This window comes from Eleutherodactylus coqui, chromosome 10, assembly GCF_035609145.1.
Source record: "Eleutherodactylus coqui strain aEleCoq1 chromosome 10, aEleCoq1.hap1, whole genome shotgun sequence".
Lineage (NCBI taxonomy): Eukaryota > Metazoa > Chordata > Amphibia > Anura > Eleutherodactylidae > Eleutherodactylus > Eleutherodactylus coqui.
The window spans coordinates 7,650,199-7,670,293 of NC_089846.1; the positions used below are offsets into that span (position 1 = coordinate 7,650,199).

General features: G+C 47.4%; 1 protein-coding gene across 1 annotated transcript in view; it reads right to left on the reverse strand.

The window, feature by feature from the left end:
• RABL6 (RAB, member RAS oncogene family like 6) overlaps window positions 1-20,095 on the reverse strand; it is a 35,410-nt gene that overhangs the window by 6,760 nt on the left and 8,555 nt on the right. Inside the window, exons 4-14 of the mRNA XM_066580152.1 lie at window positions 17,210-17,257; window positions 15,833-15,888; window positions 13,928-14,019; window positions 12,072-12,212; window positions 10,741-10,846; window positions 7,144-7,247; window positions 4,730-5,067; window positions 3,936-4,089; window positions 3,100-3,297; window positions 2,802-3,021; window positions 441-609 (exon numbers count right to left, since the gene is read on the reverse strand). Coding sequence (XP_066436249.1) covers window positions 441-609; window positions 2,802-3,021; window positions 3,100-3,297; window positions 3,936-4,089; window positions 4,730-5,067; window positions 7,144-7,247; window positions 10,741-10,846; window positions 12,072-12,212; window positions 13,928-14,019; window positions 15,833-15,888; window positions 17,210-17,257 — 1,626 coding nt within the window. The remainder of the gene's footprint in view (window positions 1-440; window positions 610-2,801; window positions 3,022-3,099; window positions 3,298-3,935; window positions 4,090-4,729; window positions 5,068-7,143; window positions 7,248-10,740; window positions 10,847-12,071; window positions 12,213-13,927; window positions 14,020-15,832; window positions 15,889-17,209; window positions 17,258-20,095) is intronic.

A 20,095-nucleotide genomic window follows, 5' to 3' on the forward strand; every position in this document is an offset into this window, starting at 1 on the left:
GTGGATCGCAAACAGCAGAGCAACAGAAAAATGGGGTACCTGACTATCTAAAAATCAAAACGCACAGACATGAAACAGGGGGGAAACAGCAGCAAATGAGGGTAGGCAGGACCTGGTATATTTCAGAAAACTTGTTGAAAACTTAGCTAGGCTTTAAAGTTATCCCCTTATCTACAAGATAGGGCATAACTTTCTGATTGGTGGAGGTCCAACTGCATGGAACTCCCACCAATCCAGAGAACAGGGTCCCCAGATGCCCCACACTGCCGGAGGTTGAGGAGTGCTTGAAATCCAGCAGTCCTATCTAAATGAATGTAGCGGCCGTGCAAATGCTCCATGCACACAGGGACAGTCAGGATCCAAGTTCTTCCCAGCGGTCAGACCCCCATCCAATCAGAAAGTTATCCCCTTTAACATTTACTTGTAGCTTCGCTCCTCACCTTCCTCGCTGTCCTTGGTCACTTTTTCTTCAAATCCCAAGCCGAAAAGATCGGTGTCTGGTCTCATCTTGAAGGCAGGCACGGTGGGCTTCAGGGGTTGTGGAGGGAGAGATGACTGCGTCTCTTCGCTGGAGCTCTCAGACATGTTATTCAGCACTGGGAAATCTTCCTGTAGGGCCAGAAGCTCATGTTATTGCATGCCTGTGGCTACTGAATTTAAACTGCATTACTCCCTCTTGGGAACACACCATTGCACAGGAGCTTACGATTACTACCCAAAATCTGTACCTGTAAATTACGGGGATAACTCAGCCAGGTGGCGTCTAATATCCATAAGGAATAATAGAAACCTCATGTGGCTACAAGCCATGCGAGATGCTAATGGAACCCGCCATCACCTAGGAGAACCATAAACTATAGTGGTCTTAGGGCAGTTCCCAAGCAGTTTGGGGATGTGCCTAGCATACTTACCCGGATTCCCTTTCCAACACTCTCACCCCTGGAAAACGGATTGTGCAGCAGACTCCTCTCCGCAGATTGTGCGCATGCACAACCATAGAGAACAGCCTGCGGAGGGGAGTCTGTTGCACAGTCTACACACCGACCTCCATGGGTGATAGCGTGGAAACGAGGAGTATGCAGAGCACATCCCCGGACTGCTGGGACCTTTCTTACGAGTTCTAATAATTAATAACGTCCAAAGAATTGTTGATCCGGGATTATTCCGATTGTCAGACTGGAGTCAGGAAGGAACTTTTTCCCTTAAATTGGCTTCTATCTCATTTGTTTTTTTTCCCCCTTACTTTGGATCAACATTGGGGTCAATAGGCTGAACTGGACGGACATATATGCCTTTTTTCGCCCTGACCTATGTCACAGTCACACACTGGAAATAGATTTTGGACAATAAAAGCATCATTTCTGCGTCACAATAACACACCATTAGTGGGGATTCTGATACGGATCCGCAGACTATTTCACCTTTTCAATAGAAGGAGTGAAGTCTGCTGCACACCCGCGTGAAAATCCACAACAATGGTAAAGTTCGGAACACTTTTTTGAGGATTCTGATGCAAAAAATCCACTCCTTTTCTGCTGTGTGATCCTACCCCAACTTGGTTTATGGCGCTCATAAGGGATGACAGGCTGCCTCTAGTGTTGTGGAGCCCTAGCATTTAAAAAGGGGCATGCTGAGAGTGAAACCCTCTATTAGGGAATCATACATTTTATATGACCCAAAACAGAGATCTGACCCCGGTAGGTCGTCTGCGGTTCTGTAATACACGCTTTGTAAAAGAAAAAAAAAAAATGTGTCACTGTAGACCCTAAAGGTGGTTCCACCATGGACTATAAGAGGCTCTTTGTGTGTAGTGACCTCTTCTTTCACTTGTAGAGCTTGTTGGCCAATAGACACCTCTACGACGCAGAGAAGAGATTTCACCCCGTTACCAGAGGGGGGCGCATTATTGGGATGGGAGAAGCTGGATGGTCGTATCAAGGAATTGTCCCCCACCGGCCATTCTGTCCAGACTGTTAGGAGGTGTTGGGACCAGTGGATGTGTGGGGGCACACAAGGTGACCGGGCTCAGGACGCCCCTACAGACCACCAGTAGAGAGGAATGTCTGACCAGACTGTTGGGACCAGTGGATGGGGGCACACAAGGTGACCGGGCTCAGGAGCCCCGACAGACTACCAGTAGAGAGAAGCGTCTGATCGTCCGACAAGTACCAGCAGCTACAACTGTTTCATTGTCTGCCATCCAGAGAGAGGGCGCCATCGTTACACCCCTATGTCTGTTGGAACCATTTCCAGGCACTTGGCTGAAGGACATTTGGTCTCACGGCTATAAGCACTACAAGAGGGTACTAGAGCCTCCGAACGAGGGGTCAGTTTTCCATAATAAATGATGCTTGTAACTTCCATAAATGTTAATTCCTGGATGTAACCAAAGCATCATAGGTTACAGCTGTTGCAAAACTACAACTCCCAGCATGCTCTGACAGTCTGCGCAGGCTGTCAGGGCATGCTGGATGTTGTAGTTTTACAACAGCTGCAGGTTGGAGACCAAAATCTAGATCTTCTCACCTGCTTAAGACCTGGGAATAATCTGCTACAATTAAGTGAAATTTTAGCATCCAGTAGTCTAGCAATTGTCACACCTGCTTCCAGGACTTACTAGACTGAAATAATGGAAGACTATGATGAGATCCCATCTAGCTGCAGTTGCCAATGGAAGCACCTTCTTGCCGATAAGGTCGGAAAGATGGTGTAGCTATTGGCAGTGTCAGCTGCTACCCGTTAGGTGGAAACGCACCTTAATTAATACAGATTAGTCTCTCTTGGTTTCTGTAAGGCCTCACCTTTGCCTTCGTTACCCGAACTGAGTCTTCGCTGTCAAAGTCAGGGTCATCCATAACAAAGGAAAGCATCTGCGTGGCTATGGGCCCTTCGAGGTCGCTGTCTGAGTCCTCCTGGACCTTTGCCTTATTTTTCTTGGCTTTGCTGGAGGGCTGGCTTGATGCGGGTGCTGTATTCGGTTTCTCAGGGTGAGTTTGGGGAACCGAGGGTTGAGTTGGTTTCCTGCAACACGGGAATACAAGTCATTGTTCTGGAATAGGCCTGGAATAACCGTACAACATTTCTTGCAGCATAGCTCACCAAGAAAACAACCCTGCGCCAATGTCTTCATTCCTGGTGATCAGTCCAGGAGCAGCGATCTCCTCCTCATCGCTGGACAAGGCAATGTTCTTACTGGGGGTGGCAACCAGAGACGATTTTGCAGCAATCTTGTCGTCAGGATCCAAATCATCCTGGAAACCAGCAACCATGGGGTTTATCCCGGATACATCTCCATCGCTGCAACCAGACAAAGTCATGTGAGGACATGGAAAGAATCTGAAACACAAGTCAGGGGCTAAATGGTGCATTTTAAAAGCGTGCCTGAGTTTTCAACAAGTTTTTTTAAAATACACCAGGTTCTCCTTACGCTCATTTGCACCCAATTTCATGGGTGTAACTTCTGATTTCAGGCGGTCTTCTGAATTTTTCTGTTGCTGTTTACAATCCACTTTCAGGGAGGGGGCATGTATTAAGCCCAGCATTCCGGCAGTAGTTCACTGTCCTGACTTCCTTGCCCTTACTTCCTATACTGCATGTCTCTGGTCCAATCAGCCGTGAGGCAGTATCTGGACACCCGCCCCTCAGCTTTGTCAGGATTATCAGGCATTTAGAGCCATTCTGGCCAAATGGTGAGTAAGCCCACTATGTGTGTGCGCGCACATTCCAGACACACATTAGACAAACATGCTCTAACAGCAGGGCAGAGACTGGAGATTAGTGATCACAGTGTCTGCAGATCTGTCAGCCAGCAGCCTATAGTGCATGGGGCATTCCTGTGAAGATAACTCCTCCCCCTGTTGCTATGGAAATATCTGTGTACCCAACGGCAGGAGTTGTCTGAAAAGTCAGTTCCCCTTTAAAAATCAGGCACCTACCTGTCGCTGTCCCGCCTTTCTCTTGGGGAGCCTCTCCCTAGTTCTTTGTGAGCCAAGCTATCCTCCAGGAAGCTGCGATCTAAGCTGTCCTCAGGTACAAAGTCTTCTACGCTTTGCACTTTTCCAGGCTGCTCCGCATGTGAAGGTGTCTCGGCTGATGGACAAGACAACACAGGGTCACTGGACAAAAAGGAATCAAATCTTGGAATTTACTGTAAAAACAGGCCAAGAACATAAGATACCCATTGGCCAATCATCAGCCAAAAGAGCATGTTATTTCTAGGGAGGGATAAGCGACTCTGGCACCGCTTATTCCATAGAAAACAAAGTGGGCAGGAAATAAAATTCTCCCCCCTCCCATATGCGAAGTTAATTGTGTATGGGCTGTGGGTGGGACGGCCTCCATTGACTTCAAATGGAGGCCGTCTGCACAGAGTCCGCAGCAAAATAGAGCATGCTGCGATTTTTCCTCCACCTGCGAAATACGCAATTCGTATTGGTGAGTGTGAAGGAAAAAGCAAAAGTATATGCCTCAGTGCGTGCGATTTGCTTTGGGCGCTGATCGCGGATTTCGCAAAAGGAATCCGGTTGTGTGAAGCCGGCTTTAGTGCAGATTTGCTTTCTGCAGCGTGTGCGCGACATTGTGACAACCTCATCTATATTGCTGCCACTGTAAATGTTACGGATTTTCGGTGCAGAGAATCCCCCTTGTGTGAACATGGTTAGACTGCAATAGCTGCCATCTGTGCCCGTTATGTAGGATGCCCAGCAACGGTAAGGCATTGAGAAGGCACCTGGTTGGGCTGGAGGGCTTTCAGGAGTGGAGGAACCAAAGAGCCGGGACATGAAGCCACGCTTCTGCTGAGGTTGCTGTGATAGAGGAGACGACACCGTGGAGGGAGAAGTACCGGAGACGTCCGACGCATCCAGGGCAGGAGGTGGTGGCGACGCAGCCAGCGGAGGGGTTGCAGGCACTGCAGTAGGCATCTGAAGGGGCGTGCCAGGACCAGAACTGTCAGGAGACCCAGAGTTTATGGGGACCACAGGGGACTGAGAACCGGAGGAAGGGCTCTGCCCGTTGGTCGCTACTGGAGAAGCCAGACGTTTATTATTCTCTAACATTTCCAGGAATCTGCAGGAACATAGGGGAAATATTAGCGAAATGAGACAAACATCTCACGGACAGATTGTGCTGATACAAGAGACGTCATAATTCACATAGAAATACGGAAACATGCACAGAAAGAACGAACGGCATCCTGTTAATGAGCCGGGTGGGCGGACGCGGTACATGCCTGGAGGTGCCAACTTTGTTCAAAACACAGAAGGGCACACTGAACGCTAACGAGCCCAAAACCCTACAAAATAAGTACATGACAATTAATAAGAGCAGTGGGGCGTGCAGCGCAGGTGAGAATATAGCCAACACGGACCCTCGATCGTCGGATGCCCTGCGGGACCCTAGGGTGCAGATAGTCTCGTCTACTCTCGCACATGGGCGCGGTGTATGGAATAGTGTCAGCCCTGCGGCCTCCTTGGTCCCGTCAGGTGATTGCTGGGATGCGGCAGTAGGACCGTGCTGACAGGTTAAACCACACCGAGCGCAGCCCGACGCCCATTCACACCATTTTTTTGTGTCAGCGGTTTCCAAGCCAAAAAACGTTTTGGAATTCAAGTCATTCAGCATCCCAGAGAGCTTCGTGGGAATCTGCTACGCAGTCCACATGGCACAGATTTAACAACGTCATGACCACCTAATGTATATTTACGTTGGATGTGTATGGAGCGGGCGCAGATTACGGCCAATACCCGGAGGCCATCAGCGGTTTCTGACAGCCGCTGGTAACTGCGTTAGGTCTGATCTCAGCAGCTAATGCTTTGCACATCTAAACAGTCTGCAGCAAAGGGCTACAAATATAAGGCCTACCCCAAAAATAAGCCCTAGCTGTATTACATTAAGGGAAAAAAGAAAGGAGGAGTACATTGCTTAGCAGCCTCGCTCTGGGTCCTCCTGTTGCTGTCTGGAGCTCCACCGTGCATCCTGCAGTCCTCAGCCGCCCACAGAAGATCACTTCCTGGTTACGGGGTTCATAAATCCCACCTCCAGGAAGCGATGGGTCTGATTAGTTCTCAAGCGCCGCTCAGGCAATCATTGCAGCGCTCGATCAACCAATGCGATGGCTTTTGATTTGTTCATCGAGTGCTACATTAATTGGCTGAGCAGCAGTTGAAGAACCAATCACAGCCATTGGAGGCAGGATTTATGAATGAGCCAATCAATGCCACGGCTCAGTGCGTCGGAGCTCCAGAGAGCAGCGGGAAGGACCTGGACGGAGCCTGCTAGGCAAGTATAAGACATCCCCCAAAAATAAGACCTAACGCCTCTTTTGGGGCAAAAATTAATATAAGATAGAAAAAAAAAAACGGTATTAGTTTTATTTTTTTGATGACTTTTTATAAAAATGTTTTGAGGATGGGGTGACAAAAAAAAGTGCAATTTTAGCGCTGCGTTTTTTTTTTGTTATTCTGACGACACTCACGGTGCGGGACAAATAATGTGTTACGGTGGTAGATCGGACCTTTACGGACACAATGATACCAAATAGGCTTTTCTTTTATACGGTTTTGATTTGTATTATAAATAAGGAAAGGTTTTTTTGTAAACCTTGGGGACGTGGGGTGGGGGGTGAGCTGTGGGGCAATTGAGAAATGTAAAAGCCGTTGGCAGAACTATTAGCGGTGGGTGTCATCTGTAAGAAACAGCCGCACCCACATTGTATGGAGAGTGATCGGCTCTCGATTCCCCTCCATACAAACCCCGAACGCACAGGATGTAACTGTACGGCCTGTGTAGGTAAGGGCTTAAATGGAGATCCACGGTGAAAATCTCCGCGGCCTGCATTTACCTCATTTCAATGCAATCTACTGCTCCCTGGTATCAGCCTCCTTTGCCTAGGGATATAGTGTCACTCAATAGGATTAGTAACAGAAATGTAGATCTATCACGCAGATCGCAGCTCCGGAGGTCTGTCTGCACCCCGGGTTATGTGGATAACCAGCAATATAAAGTCACCAACTCTCTATATCCAGTTACAAGAAGAGCTGATCTAATGGCAGGGGGATGGGTAGTCCAAAGTGGACAATCCCTTTAAGTGAACCCCACCCCCTTCACAACTAACAGACGCCAATGCAATAAGCAGTAACCTACATTTCATAATTCTGGTCCTCTGTCTCCTGCTGGACTGAGAGCTCCTCGAGGGTGGCATCGATGTCTAGCTGGTTTGTCTCCAGTTGTCGTAACAAGGTTTCTCGCTGTGGGGCACAAGAGGAAAAAAAAAACCAAAAAATGTCAGATATTGATGCCTGCGGAGCTTAACGGGTTCAGATCTCAAGAGCCGAGACCTTTAACACTATGTTACTGGAAGGCCGGGGGCCAGGTCCTTTAGTGCAGTCATTTTCAGGAACCAAAGGGTTAATAGTGTCAGATTCCCTATAGAAATGAATAAGTAAGGCTGCGCAGGTATCGTTTACCTGCGGGCTAACTTTATACCCTTAGTTACCGTTACTGGAGCAATGGTGGAGGCCGTAACTCCAGACACCGAGCCGACGCACGCTGTAACTTCAGATGCCCCGCCAGGCTCAGGTGTACTGAAGGGCATTTACATAGGAAAGCCCCGCTGCAGAAACCTACGGGGACAAGTTATGGCCGACCAGGTGTGTTCACCTTGGCATCTGTTCGCAATTCCTATTGTTAAGCTTTGCCCCCCTGATGGTTGCCTGCGGCCGGTCACCTCTCGTGTCTACAGACATTGAGGGGGTTTCCTGGGACTATGGGCGGTCCTCAGGATAGACCATTAATATCAGATTAGTTGGGGTCTGCAGTTTAGACTCGACTGATCACCTGTCTGAACTGGATGCAGAGCACCCCGGCCACTTCGCTACATACCAGGCACAGCGCCGTGTAACTCATAGTGGCCGTCTCTGGTATACCATCTCCATTCTATTCACTTGAATTAGACTGAAGCACTCCGAGGCCGCGGGACTAACGAACGGGACGTCAGAGGGATGAGAAGAGGCCACAGCGCTTACTGAGCACCATGGCCTCTTCAATCAGCTAATTAGCAGGGGTCCTAAGAGGCAGACCCCCACCAAACTGATATTGATGACTTATACTGAGGACAGAGGAGTCCCAGAAAACCCCTTTCATCTGAGTGTTATGATGTTCTGTTAAAAGGGTTACCAGATAGAGGATAACGGACCCCCGACATGACTATGTATAAATATATCAGGGTCAGCTATCCTCTGACTCCTGGGACGCCCAGTGAACCCGGGAGCAGGACTTTGGCGCATCGTGATAAGACACCTGAACCTGAACGGCACCTCGTGATGTCATCAGAGGGTCCATTTGGGACATTTTAAAAGTTAACAGCCACTATCAGCATAAGCGCTGATCGCTGCTGTTGCCGGCAGGTGTCAGCTGTCAATGACAGCCGGTACCTAGTATGTATGGAGCAGGATCAGCTCCTGATCAATATGAACCTTGACGCCAGCGGGTGTACATATAGGCCCAAAAGCGGCCAAGGCTACAGATATGGCCTTTAAGAAAACCAGCTTTTATAGGGCGATATGACGGAGGGTCCTACAGCATTTAGTGTAACGGGGCGATATGAAGGAGGGTCCTACAGCATTTAGTGTAACGGGGCGATATGACGGAGGGTCCTACAGCATTTAGTGTAACGGGGCGATATGACGGAGGGTCCTACAGCATTTAGTGTAACAGGGCGATATGACGGAGGGTCCTACAGCATTTAGTGTAACAGGGCGATATGACGGAGGGTCCTACAGCATTTAGTGTAACAGGGCGATATGACGGAGGGTCCTACAGCATTTAGTGTAACAGGGCGATATGACGGAGGGTCCTACAGCATTTAGTGTAACAGGGCGATATGACGGAGGGTCTTACAGCATTTAGTGTAACAGGGCGATATGACGGAGGGTCCTACAGCATTTAGTGTAACAGGGCGATATGACGGAGGGTCCTACAGCATTTAGTGTAACAGGGCGATATGACGGAGGGTCCTACAGCATTTAGTGTAACAGGGCGATATGACGGAGGGTCTTACAGCATTTAGTGTAACGGGGGCGATATGACGGAGGGTCCTACAGCATTTAGTGTAACGGGGCGATATGACGGAGGGTCCTACAGCATTTAGTGTAACAGGCCGATATGACGGAGGGTCTTACAGCATTTAGTGTAACAGGGCGATATGACGGAGGGTCTTACAGCATTTAGTGTAACACGGCGATATGACGGAGGGTCCTACAGCATTTAGTGTAACGGGGCGATATGACGGAGGGTCCTACAGCATTTAGTGTAACGGGGCGATATGACGGAGGGTCCTACAGCATTTAGTGTAACGGGGCGATATGACGGAGGGTCTTACAGCATTTAGTGTAACGGGGCGATATGACGGAGGGTCTTACAGCATTTAGTGTAACGGGGCGATATGACGGAGGGTCTTACAGCATTTAGTGTAACGGGGCGATATGACGGAGGGTCTTACAGCATTTAGTGTAACGGGGCGATATGACGGAGGGTCTTACAGCATTTAGTGTAACGGGGCGATATGACGGAGGGTCTTACAGTATTTAGTGTAACAGGCCGATATGACGGAGGGTCTTACAGCATTTAGTGTAACAGGCCGATATGACGGAGGGTCCTACAGCATTTAGTGTAACAAGGTGATATGACGGAGGGTCTTACAGCATTTAGTGTAACAGGGCGATATGACGGAGGGTCCTACAGCATTTAGTGTAACAGGGCGATATGACGGAGGGTCCTACAGCATTTAGTGTAACAGGGCGATATGACGGAGGGTCCTACAGCATTTAGTGTAACAGGGCGATATGACGGAGGGTCTTACAGCATTTAGTGTAACGGGGGCGATATGACGGAGGGTCCTACAGCATTTAGTGTAACGGGGCGATATGACGGAGGGTCCTACAGCATTTAGTGTAACGGGGCGATATGACGGAGGGTCCTACAGCATTTAGTGTAACGGGGCGATATGACGGAGGGTCTTACAGCATTTAGTGTAACGGGGCGATATGACGGAGGGTCTTACAGCATTTAGTGTAACGGGGCGATATGACGGAGGGTCTTACAGCATTTAGTGTAACGGGGCGATATGACGGAGGGTCTTACAGCATTTAGTGTAACGGGGCGATATGACGGAGGGTCTTACAGTATTTAGTGTAACAGGCCGATATGACGGAGGGTCTTACAGCATTTAGTGTAACAGGCCGATATGACGGAGGGTCCTACAGCATTTAGTGTAACAAGGTGATATGACGGAGGGTCTTACAGCATTTAGTGTAACAGGGCGATATGACGGAGGGTCTTACAGCATTTAGTGTAACAGGGCGATATGACGGAGGGTCTTACAGCATTTAGTGTAACAAGGCGATATGACGGAGGGTCTTACAGCATTTACTGTAACAGGGCGATATGACGGAGGGTCTTACAGCATTTAGTGTAACAGGGCGATATGACGGAGGGTCTTACAGCATTTAGTGTAACAGGGCGATATGACGGAGGGTCCTACAGCATTTAGTGTAACAGGGCGATATGACGGAGGGTCTTACAGCATTTAGTGTAACAGGGCGATATGACGGAGGGTCTTACAGCATTTAGTGTAACAGGGCGATATGACGGAGGGTCTTACAGCATTTAGTGTAACAGGGCGATATGACGGAGGGTCCTACAGCATTTACTGTAACAGGGCGATATGACGGAGGGTCTTACCTGCAGCTGCAGAAAAGGGATGTTAAAAAATTTGTGCAAGTATTTCAGCCCAAAGCTGTTCTTCATGGAAGACTCAGCATACCGGATGTAGGAAGAACCGGGGCGCCTGTTAGGGGAAGCAGAGATGTCATAGGGGTTACCCAATGATACAGACTGTTGGGGCACAAGGTTAAAAAGATTCAGCTCATGTAATAACTACTGTGCTGGAAAGAAAAAAAATCCCTATAGGGGTTCTCCAACTGCACGCTGGATCAGTGGGGGGGCCAACTCCCAACGTTCCGGATAATAAGCTGATTAAAAGGGGCCACAGTGAATGAACGTTTGGTATCGTCGCATCCATAACGACCCGTACAAAAAATTGAATATGCTTTTTATCCTGCTTGGCAAACTATTTAAAAAAAATATGTTTGTTTTTTTTTTGATTTTGCTCCCCCCCACCCAATAAATAAAATCAAAAAGTCCTAAAAAAAAAGCCATATGTGACCCAAAACGGTACCACTGAAAGCTAAAGGTAGTCATGCATAAAACAAGCCCTCACTTTGAATGCAGCGATGAAAATATATTTTAAAAAAATTAAAAAAAAATTGTGCAAAAGTGGAAAAAAAAAATAGAAAGAATTGATATTTGTATTGTCAGTACAGGTCCACAAAAAAAAAAATAGAAAGAATTGATTTTTGTATTGTCAGTACAGGTCCGCCAAAAAAAATAAATAAACGTATCGTGATATTTATGCTGTATGAGTAACGCTACAAAGAAAAAAATGTCAGAATTGAAGTTTTTTTCTCCCTGCCTTAAAAAAAAACCCAAAAAAAAAAAACCATACTATAACTTGCCCCTCATACGGCCATGTCGAAAGAAAAATAAAGAGAAGTTATGGCTTTTGAAAAGCGGAAATGAAAATCTCCAAAGAACGGTCGTGTCCTCATGGCCAAAAAAGGCCGCATCACCGAGGTCAAACAATTAGTGTATAATGAAGAGTTCTGGAAGTTTCTCATATTGTTCTTCAAGCCTTCCTCATGTTAAAGGGGCATTTCCATGATGTAGAGTTATGGTATGTCGCTTGGAAAGAACATGATCAGTGGTGGTCCGACCTTTGGGGCCAGCACCAATCCTGAGAACGAAGTGGTCGCAGCGCTGATTTGGCGCCGTGTCCCCGTCACGGTCCTCTTCCTGCACAGCGGTCCTTCCGGCCATACAGCCAACTGCAGCATGCTCGCATTCCAGTGAACGTGGCCGTTCCTCCCCGACTAGCGCCAAGATAATCGATATTATTCGCTGCACCCGTGAATAGTTTAAGGTTACGGCTGATTGGCGCATACGCCGTCACTCACCGGTTCAGGCTCTGTATACAGTCGCGCACATCATCGGGCAGGATGACCCGGTGCTCTCCCATATCTCGATGGTTTCCCAGCACGCACACCGGGACGTGGCTGGGGACCTTAGGCAGCTCTCTCATGATGTAGTTAAAGGTCCTGAAACCCAAAAGAAACCAAAGTGCATTGTCAGCTCGAAGAGGAGGGCCTCTGGATCAACAAGGAGGGTGAAAACAGGCTGAACTGGATGGACATTGTGTTCATTCAGCCTAACATACTATGTTACCGGGGCCACTGCGGGGTGGAGACCATTACTACCGGGGCCACGGGGGGGGGACGGGGGACACCATTACTACCGAGGCCACTGTGTGGGGGGGGGGGGGGGGGGGGGGCGACGCCATTACTACCAGGGCCACTGCGGGGGGGGGGGGGGGCGGGGGGGACACCTTTACTACCGAGGCCACTGGGGGGGGGGGGGGGGCCACACCATCACTACCGGGGCCACTGCGGGGGGGGGGGGGGGGGGCGACACCATAACTACCGGGGCCACTGCGGGGGGGGGACGGGACGGGACACCATTACTACCGAGGCCACTGGGGGGGGGGAAAGAGACGACGACACCATTACTACCGGGGCCACTGCAGGGGGGGCGACACCATTACTACCGAGGCCACTGCGGGGGGGGGGGGGGGGGGCGACACCATTACTACCGAGGCCACTGCGGGGGGACACCATTACTACTGAGGCCACTGCGGGGGGACACCATTACTACTGGGGCTAATATTCTGTAGCATTTCCACATCCAAAAAGACAGTCAAAATCCGTCCCATTGGTGCAGACTGACTGGAAATCACCTGCATATCCGCAGCCGATTTCATACTACGTGCGGCGCTCCCCTCACCTCCTCTGAAGGTTTACCACAGTCAGTGCTCCCCGGCTTTCGGTCCCAGCGGCCTGGTCAGGTGAGGCCACTACAGACTGTTGGGAACCAAAAGCCGGGGAGCGCTGACAGCAGGAAGCCTACAGAGGAGATCAAGGGGAGCGCCACATAGTATGAAGTCAGATGCGGGTACGCGGATGATTTCCAGTCAAAATCCGCACCAATGTTACTCCAGGGCTCCAGCTAAGTAAAAAACAAGGGCCGCTCCTCCCTGAATATTTTGAAGCGGCCCTGTCCTTTTTATAACAGCGGCAGAATCATACGCCGTGATAAGCCCCGCCCCCTGACGTGTTGGCACTTTGCGATAAACAAGTGGGTTGCAGTTTGGGCACTTGGTCTCTAAAAGGTTCCCATCGCTGCTATGACGTGTAATTAATGTGTATTAGACCACGACTTGGTTCTAGCTCCACCAATCACTCAGTATCAATAGGTCCATGTACAGAGAGGGATTCCATCACAGATTTGACACGTTCCATTAAATGGGAATCTTCGCCAGAGTCTACACAATGGGGATTTTTCCATCCACGGAATCAACAGTGGAAAAAAAAAAAAAGGTGTCACTTCTGGATGCATATATTGCATTGAGGTAGCCAAATCTAGATTACCCACACATAGCGGGACTAACCCGTGTGCAGACCCACGCCCGTTACGTATCACTAGCCTAAGAACCTGTTCGCACAGCGGATTTTGCTATGGCTTTAATATCTGCGACGGTTAAGAGTCCCATTCATGTGAATGAGAATCCATGCTGTAGCCTACACGGTGAAGAAAAAAGGGCGCATCATGGCTCTTCTTGATGTCAGGCTTACTGCTTGTGGAGTATCCGCCCTGAATGAGGCATCCAGCTCACACCTCCTCGCTCTCTGCTGTGCTTTTCTATCGCAGTGTTACACGGACTCCCTGGGAATGACTGGCTGCAGCAGCAGATACTCACCACTGCTTGGTGATGTCAAACATCATGATGACTCCATTGCAGTTCTTGTAGACATCCAGAAACTCTGCATCCAGCGCCAGATCAGAGTCCGCCTTCAAACAGAAATAACCAAGGTCGATGAGGATTTTCTGCCATGTTCTCCATTCACATTCAAAGCAAGAACATGACTGCAGTCCATCATGTGAGCCAACAGCTTAGTTTATGCACAGGTCACAAGAAACTACCATAGTAAAACAGCCAACGCAGCTCTGGATGGGACTGGAATGAAAAGAATCAGATTTCTGTACTTCCCATAAATTCTCTTTCTCATCTCGGTCATTGGGGGACACAGCCTAGGACCACGGGGGTATAGCTGCTGCCACTAGGGGGCGGACACTGAGCAAAGAAAGAGTTAGCTCCCCTACAGACCATACCCTCCCTGCAGGCACCCGGCTAGTCCGTTTGTATGTAAGCAGTAATAATAATAATCTTTATTTATATAGCGCCAACATATACCGCAGCGCAGGAGCAGCATGTGGGGTCAACAACATTGAAAGAGAAAGATTTAAACCATAAACAATGCAGAAGAACTCAGAACCACGTGCAACTCCGGGGGGGGGGGGGGGGGACCAGAAAATTAATTTTTGGAGGACACATGGACGGGGGACGTTCCAGAGCGGTCCCTCAGGGGTGGGAAGAGCAAACTGAAATACATGCAGTCAGTTTACGGTCGTCTGCAAGACTCTCCGACCGACAGAGGCGTCAGCAAATGCGAAATGGTGTACCTGAGAGAGAAGACGAGCAGAGAAGCCAACGTAGCGGCATGACCACACACTTGGAGTGGAGGCGCCAGGCGTACCACCCAAGAGGCGCCCACCGCCCGAGTACAGTGTGTAGTAACACGGAAAGGAGGCTCCCTGACTTTGGCGCCATAGGCCAAGTGGTTCAACTTCTTCAGGTCTAGAACAGGTTTGACAACGCCATTTTTCTTGGGCACCGCAAACAGGTTGGAATAAAACCCTTGAAGCGCTCTGAGGGAAGAACCGGGGCTATTACACCCCGAGAGTACAGAGTCGCCGTGGTCTGATCCAAAGAGGTGGCCTGTGAAGGGGACGCTGAGATTCTGGAATTGAATGCGATCTTGGGGGAATTAGCTGAAAATTCTATGGCGCAGCCCAAAGAGAGGACCTCCCAAACCCAGCCGTGACCAGGTCTCCTTGAACAGGGAACGTTGTCCCCCCACCCTAGATGGATCGGGTTGGAGCCACACTTCATGCAGAAGTGGACATGGCGGATTAAGGTTGAGGATGCCAAGAATGGCGAAGCTTGAAAGAGGGTTTGCGATGGGGTCCTGTAAAGATTTCATGCTATCTGAAGACCTGGGGCTAGAGCGACCAAAGGAATGAAACAAAGGCAGTTTCTTCTGTGCAGATCTTGCCCAGCTGGATTTATTCTATGTCAACTCTTTCCCCCAGGGGTCTCAGAAATAATTTGTCCAATCTGGTGCCAAAAACATGTGGAACGACGAAGGGAAGGCGAGTTAATGACAGCTTAGAGGCGACATCGGCAGTCTAAGACTTGACATAGTGTTCGGTGTAAGGTTACCAAAGCAGCTGAGGAGCGAGCCAAGAGCCCGGTCACATCCAGAGAAGCTTCACAGAGCAACCTCCTCGCCTGGCCGATCTGCAGGGCCATGTCGGCTAATGAGTCCTGAGGAGAGCCAGAAGAACGCCTCAACAGAGCTTCTCTGGCCCCACTGACCCGGATAGAGGCAAACACATCCCAATAATGCGCCCCTCATATAATAAAACTGATCCGTCTTTCACGGACTAAAGTCAGCCACGCTCGCTTCAATGTACAATTGGATAACGGCACAAGATTCACAGAGCCAAGACAATCCATGCAGGAACCTTCATGCTTCCTCACCTCCTGGGGCTCATTTTCCAGTTTCAAGGAGCTCTCGCCTCTCTTCTTACCTTTACCTACAAAGTAATAGCTTGTTGTAGAGAAGTATTACACCCAAATGATATGCAATATGTAACATTATTGTATAGGGTAGAACACACACGCATCACCGAACACTGGGAGGGGGGGGGGGGGGGGGCGTCTAACACCTTAAGGGGGTTTAGCAGAAATCAAAGCTCTTCCCTATCCATGGGATAACTTGTAGATCAGTGGGAGTTTTGAGAACGGGGGTCTCGTGTCCTCCCCACGCAGGTAGGAGAGTAAATGAAGCAACGGTCACGCAAGCACACTAGCGCTTCAGTCACTTTCAATGCAGAGATACAAGGTCAATTCTGGCGATGTGCCCTTTTTTTTTCCTGCCGCCCTTCACTGTGCGGCATAAATAATGTATGAATTTGATAGACTGGACTTTTTTTGGATGCGACCATACCAAATATGGCGGGTTTTTGTTTTAATTGCTTTTATTAGGATTACGGGGAGAGGGGCGTTTAAACTTTTAGTAGGCTTTATTTTTTCTAATAACCAAAAACTTTATTTTTATCTTTTTTCCCTCTTTTAGGGGACCTGAGCTTGTGATGGCTTATACTGTAATACTTCAGTACTGCAGTATATGATAGTTCTTCCGGCGTTCTATTAGGTCACATACTCTACCTGTTAGGACAGGCCTGTGCTCCAGAAGGCCCTGGGCTCACATGACAACTGAACGGCACCTCGCCATCTTGTTGCCGGCGGGCCGGTTAGAATCCCTAAACTTTGATTAGGACATTTAGGCGGTTCCAGTAGTGGCTGCTGCCAGTGGAGGTCAGTCATCAAAGATAGCCGGTACCCGCCATGTTTAGAGCTGCTCCATACAAACAATGAAGATGGAGGTTGAACATCCATGTCCAAAAGCGCCAAGGGGTTAATATAGAATGTATTACTGGTACAGCGCCAAAGTCCTCAGGGGTTCTCACATATTTTACAGGCTAAAGCTGATATCGTATGCCGAATTATATTGAATCAATCATATGCGAGCAAATAGGTTGCTGCCTCCCTAACAGGAAGTTGGCGTGACTGGCATGATTACACAGCGCGACGAGCTGAACGCCTCTGGTGGCATCCTATATTCACTGTCGCTTGCTGGATTAGCTCTGTTCTGGCTTTGTGAAGCCACTTTTGCTGCACTGCTTCTATTGAAATTTGAGGTACTCCATAACCTATAGAACTGCTATCCTCCATGCTGTACAGTGCAACCCTGCTTACTCAGATTGGCAGGCATTAGGCCTATGGCGTTACCACAATGGATAATGGGCACAGGGGCCAATATCAGCCCACAAGCATAAGCAACATAGAACTTACCCTTATCCACCACATCCCAAACCTCCACCTTCACTATGTCGTCAGTGGCTGCAAAGACAAAAGCATCATCTGTTGTACCGCAGTATCCGATATATATATCTCCGTGTCATCAGAGAGCGTCTCACACACACACACACACACACACACACACACACACACAAGATACTAGTTGTAACAAAGGATTCCTGGTCTCAGCCACAATAATGGGCGAGCATGAAGGGGGGCATTTACTGCGGCGCAGGTCAGTCACACTGTAACAACAAGCACCAAACTGAGACCGAGACACAAGGCAAACTACCTATTCTATGGATGGTCCTCCTATTATAGTAGTTACATCCTTGTACATAGGGGGGCGGTATTATAGTAGTTCTATTCTTGTACATAGGGGGGCGGTATTATAGTAGTTCTATTCTTGTACATAGGGGGGCGGTATTATAGTAGTTCTATTCTTGTACATAGGGGGGCGGTATTATAGTAGTTCTATTCTTGTACATAGGGGGGCGGTATTATAGTAGTTCTATTCTTGTACATAGGGGGGCGGTATTATAGTAGTTCTATTCTTGTACATAGGGGGGCGGTATTATAGTAGTTCTATTCTTGTACATAGGGGGGCGGTATTATAGTAGTTCTATTCTTGTACATAGGGGGGCGGTATTATAGTAGTTCTATTCTTGTACATAGGGGGGCGGTATTATAGTAGTTCTATTCTTGTACATAGGGGGGCGGTATTATAGTAGTTCTATTCTTGTACATAGGGGGGCGGTATTATAGTAGTTCTATTCTTGTACATAGGGGGGCGGTATTATAGTAGTTCTATTCTTGTACATAGGGGGGCGGTATTATAGTAGTTCTATTCTTGTACATAGGGGGGCGGTATTATAGTAGTTCTATTCTTGTACATAGGGGGGCGGTATTATAGTAGTTCTATTCTTGTACATAGGGGGGCGGTATTATAGTAGTTCTATTCTTGTACATAGGGGGGCGGTATTATAGTAGTTCTATTCTTGTACATAGGGGGGCGGTATAATAGTAGTTCTATTCTTGTACATAGGGGGGCGGTATTATAGTAGTTCTATTCTTGTACATAGGGGGGCGGTATTATAGTAGTTCTATTCTTGTACATAGGGGGGCGGTATTATAGTAGTTCTATTCTTGTACATAGGGGGGCGGTATTATAGTAGTTCTATTCTTGTACATAGGGGGGCGGTATTATAGTAGTTCTATTCTTGTACATAGGGGGGCGGTATTATAGTAGTTCTATTCTTGTACATAGGGGGGCGGTATTATAGTAGTTCTATTCTTGTACATAGGGGGGCGGTATTATAGTAGTTCTATTCTTGTACATAGGGGGGCGGTATTATAGTAGTTCTATTCTTGTACATAGGGGGGCGGTATTATAGTAGTTCTATTCTTGTACATAGGGGGGCGGTATTATAGTAGTTCTATTCTTGTACATAGGGGGGCAGTATTATAGTAGTTCTATTCTTGTACATAGGGGGGCAGTATTATAGTAGTTCTATTCTTGTACATAGGGGGGCAGTATTATAGTAGTTCTATTCTTGTACATAGGGGGCAGTATTATAGTAGTTCTATTCTTGTACATAGGGGGCAGTATTATAGTAGTTCTATTCTTGTACATAGGGGGCGGTATTATAGTAGTTATATTCTTATACATAGGAGTAATATTATAGTAGGTATATTCTTGTTCATGGGAGCAGTATTATAGTAGGTATATTCTTGTACATGGGAGCAGTATTATAGTAGTTATATTCTTGTACATAGGGGGCAGTATTATAGTAGTTATCTTCTTGTACATAGGGGGCAGTATTATAGTAGTTATATTCTTGTACATAGGAGGCAGTATTATAGTAGTTATATTCTTGTACATAGGGGGCAGTATTATAGTTGTTATATTCTTGTACATAGGGGGCAGTATTATAGTAGTTATATTCTTGTACATAGGAGGCAGTATTATAGTAGTTATATTCTTGTACATAGGGGGCAGTATTATAGTAGTTATATTCTTGTACATAGGAGCAGTATTATAGTAGTTATATTCTTGTACATAGGAGCAGTATTATAGTAGTTATATTCTTGTACATAGGAGCATTATAGTGGTGATATTCTTGTACATAGGGGGCAGTATTATAGTAGTGATATTCTTGTACATAGGGGGCAGTATTATAGTAGTTATATTCTTGTACATAGGGAGCAGTATTATAGTAGTTATATTCTTGTACATAGGAGCAGTATTATAGTAGTTATATTCTTGTACATAGGGAGCAGTATTATAGTAGTTATATTCCTGTACATAGGAGGCAGTATTATAGTAGTTATATTCTTGTACATAGGGGCAGTATTATAGTAGTTATATTCTTGTATATAGGGGGCAGTATTATAGTAGTTATATTCTTGTACATAGGGGGCAGTATTATAGTAGTTATATTCTTGTACATAGGGGGCAGTATTATAGTAGTTATATTCTTGTACATAGGGGGCAGTATTATAGTAGTTATATTCTTGTACATAGGGGGCAGTATTATAGTAGTTATATTCTTGTACATAGGGGGCAGTATTATAGTAGTTATATTCTTGTACATAGGGGGCAGTATTATAATAGTTATATTCTTGTACATAGGGGGCAGTATTATAGTAGTTATATTCCTGTACATAGGGGGCAGTATTATAGTAGTTATATTCCTGTACATAGGGGGCAGTATTATAGTAGTTATATTCTTGTACATAGGGGGCAGTATTATAGTAGTTATATTCCTGTACATAGGAGGCAGTATTATAGTAGTTATATTCTTGTACATAGGGGGCAGTATTATAGTAGTTATATTCTTGTACATAGGGGGCAGTATTATAGTAGTTATATTCTTGTAC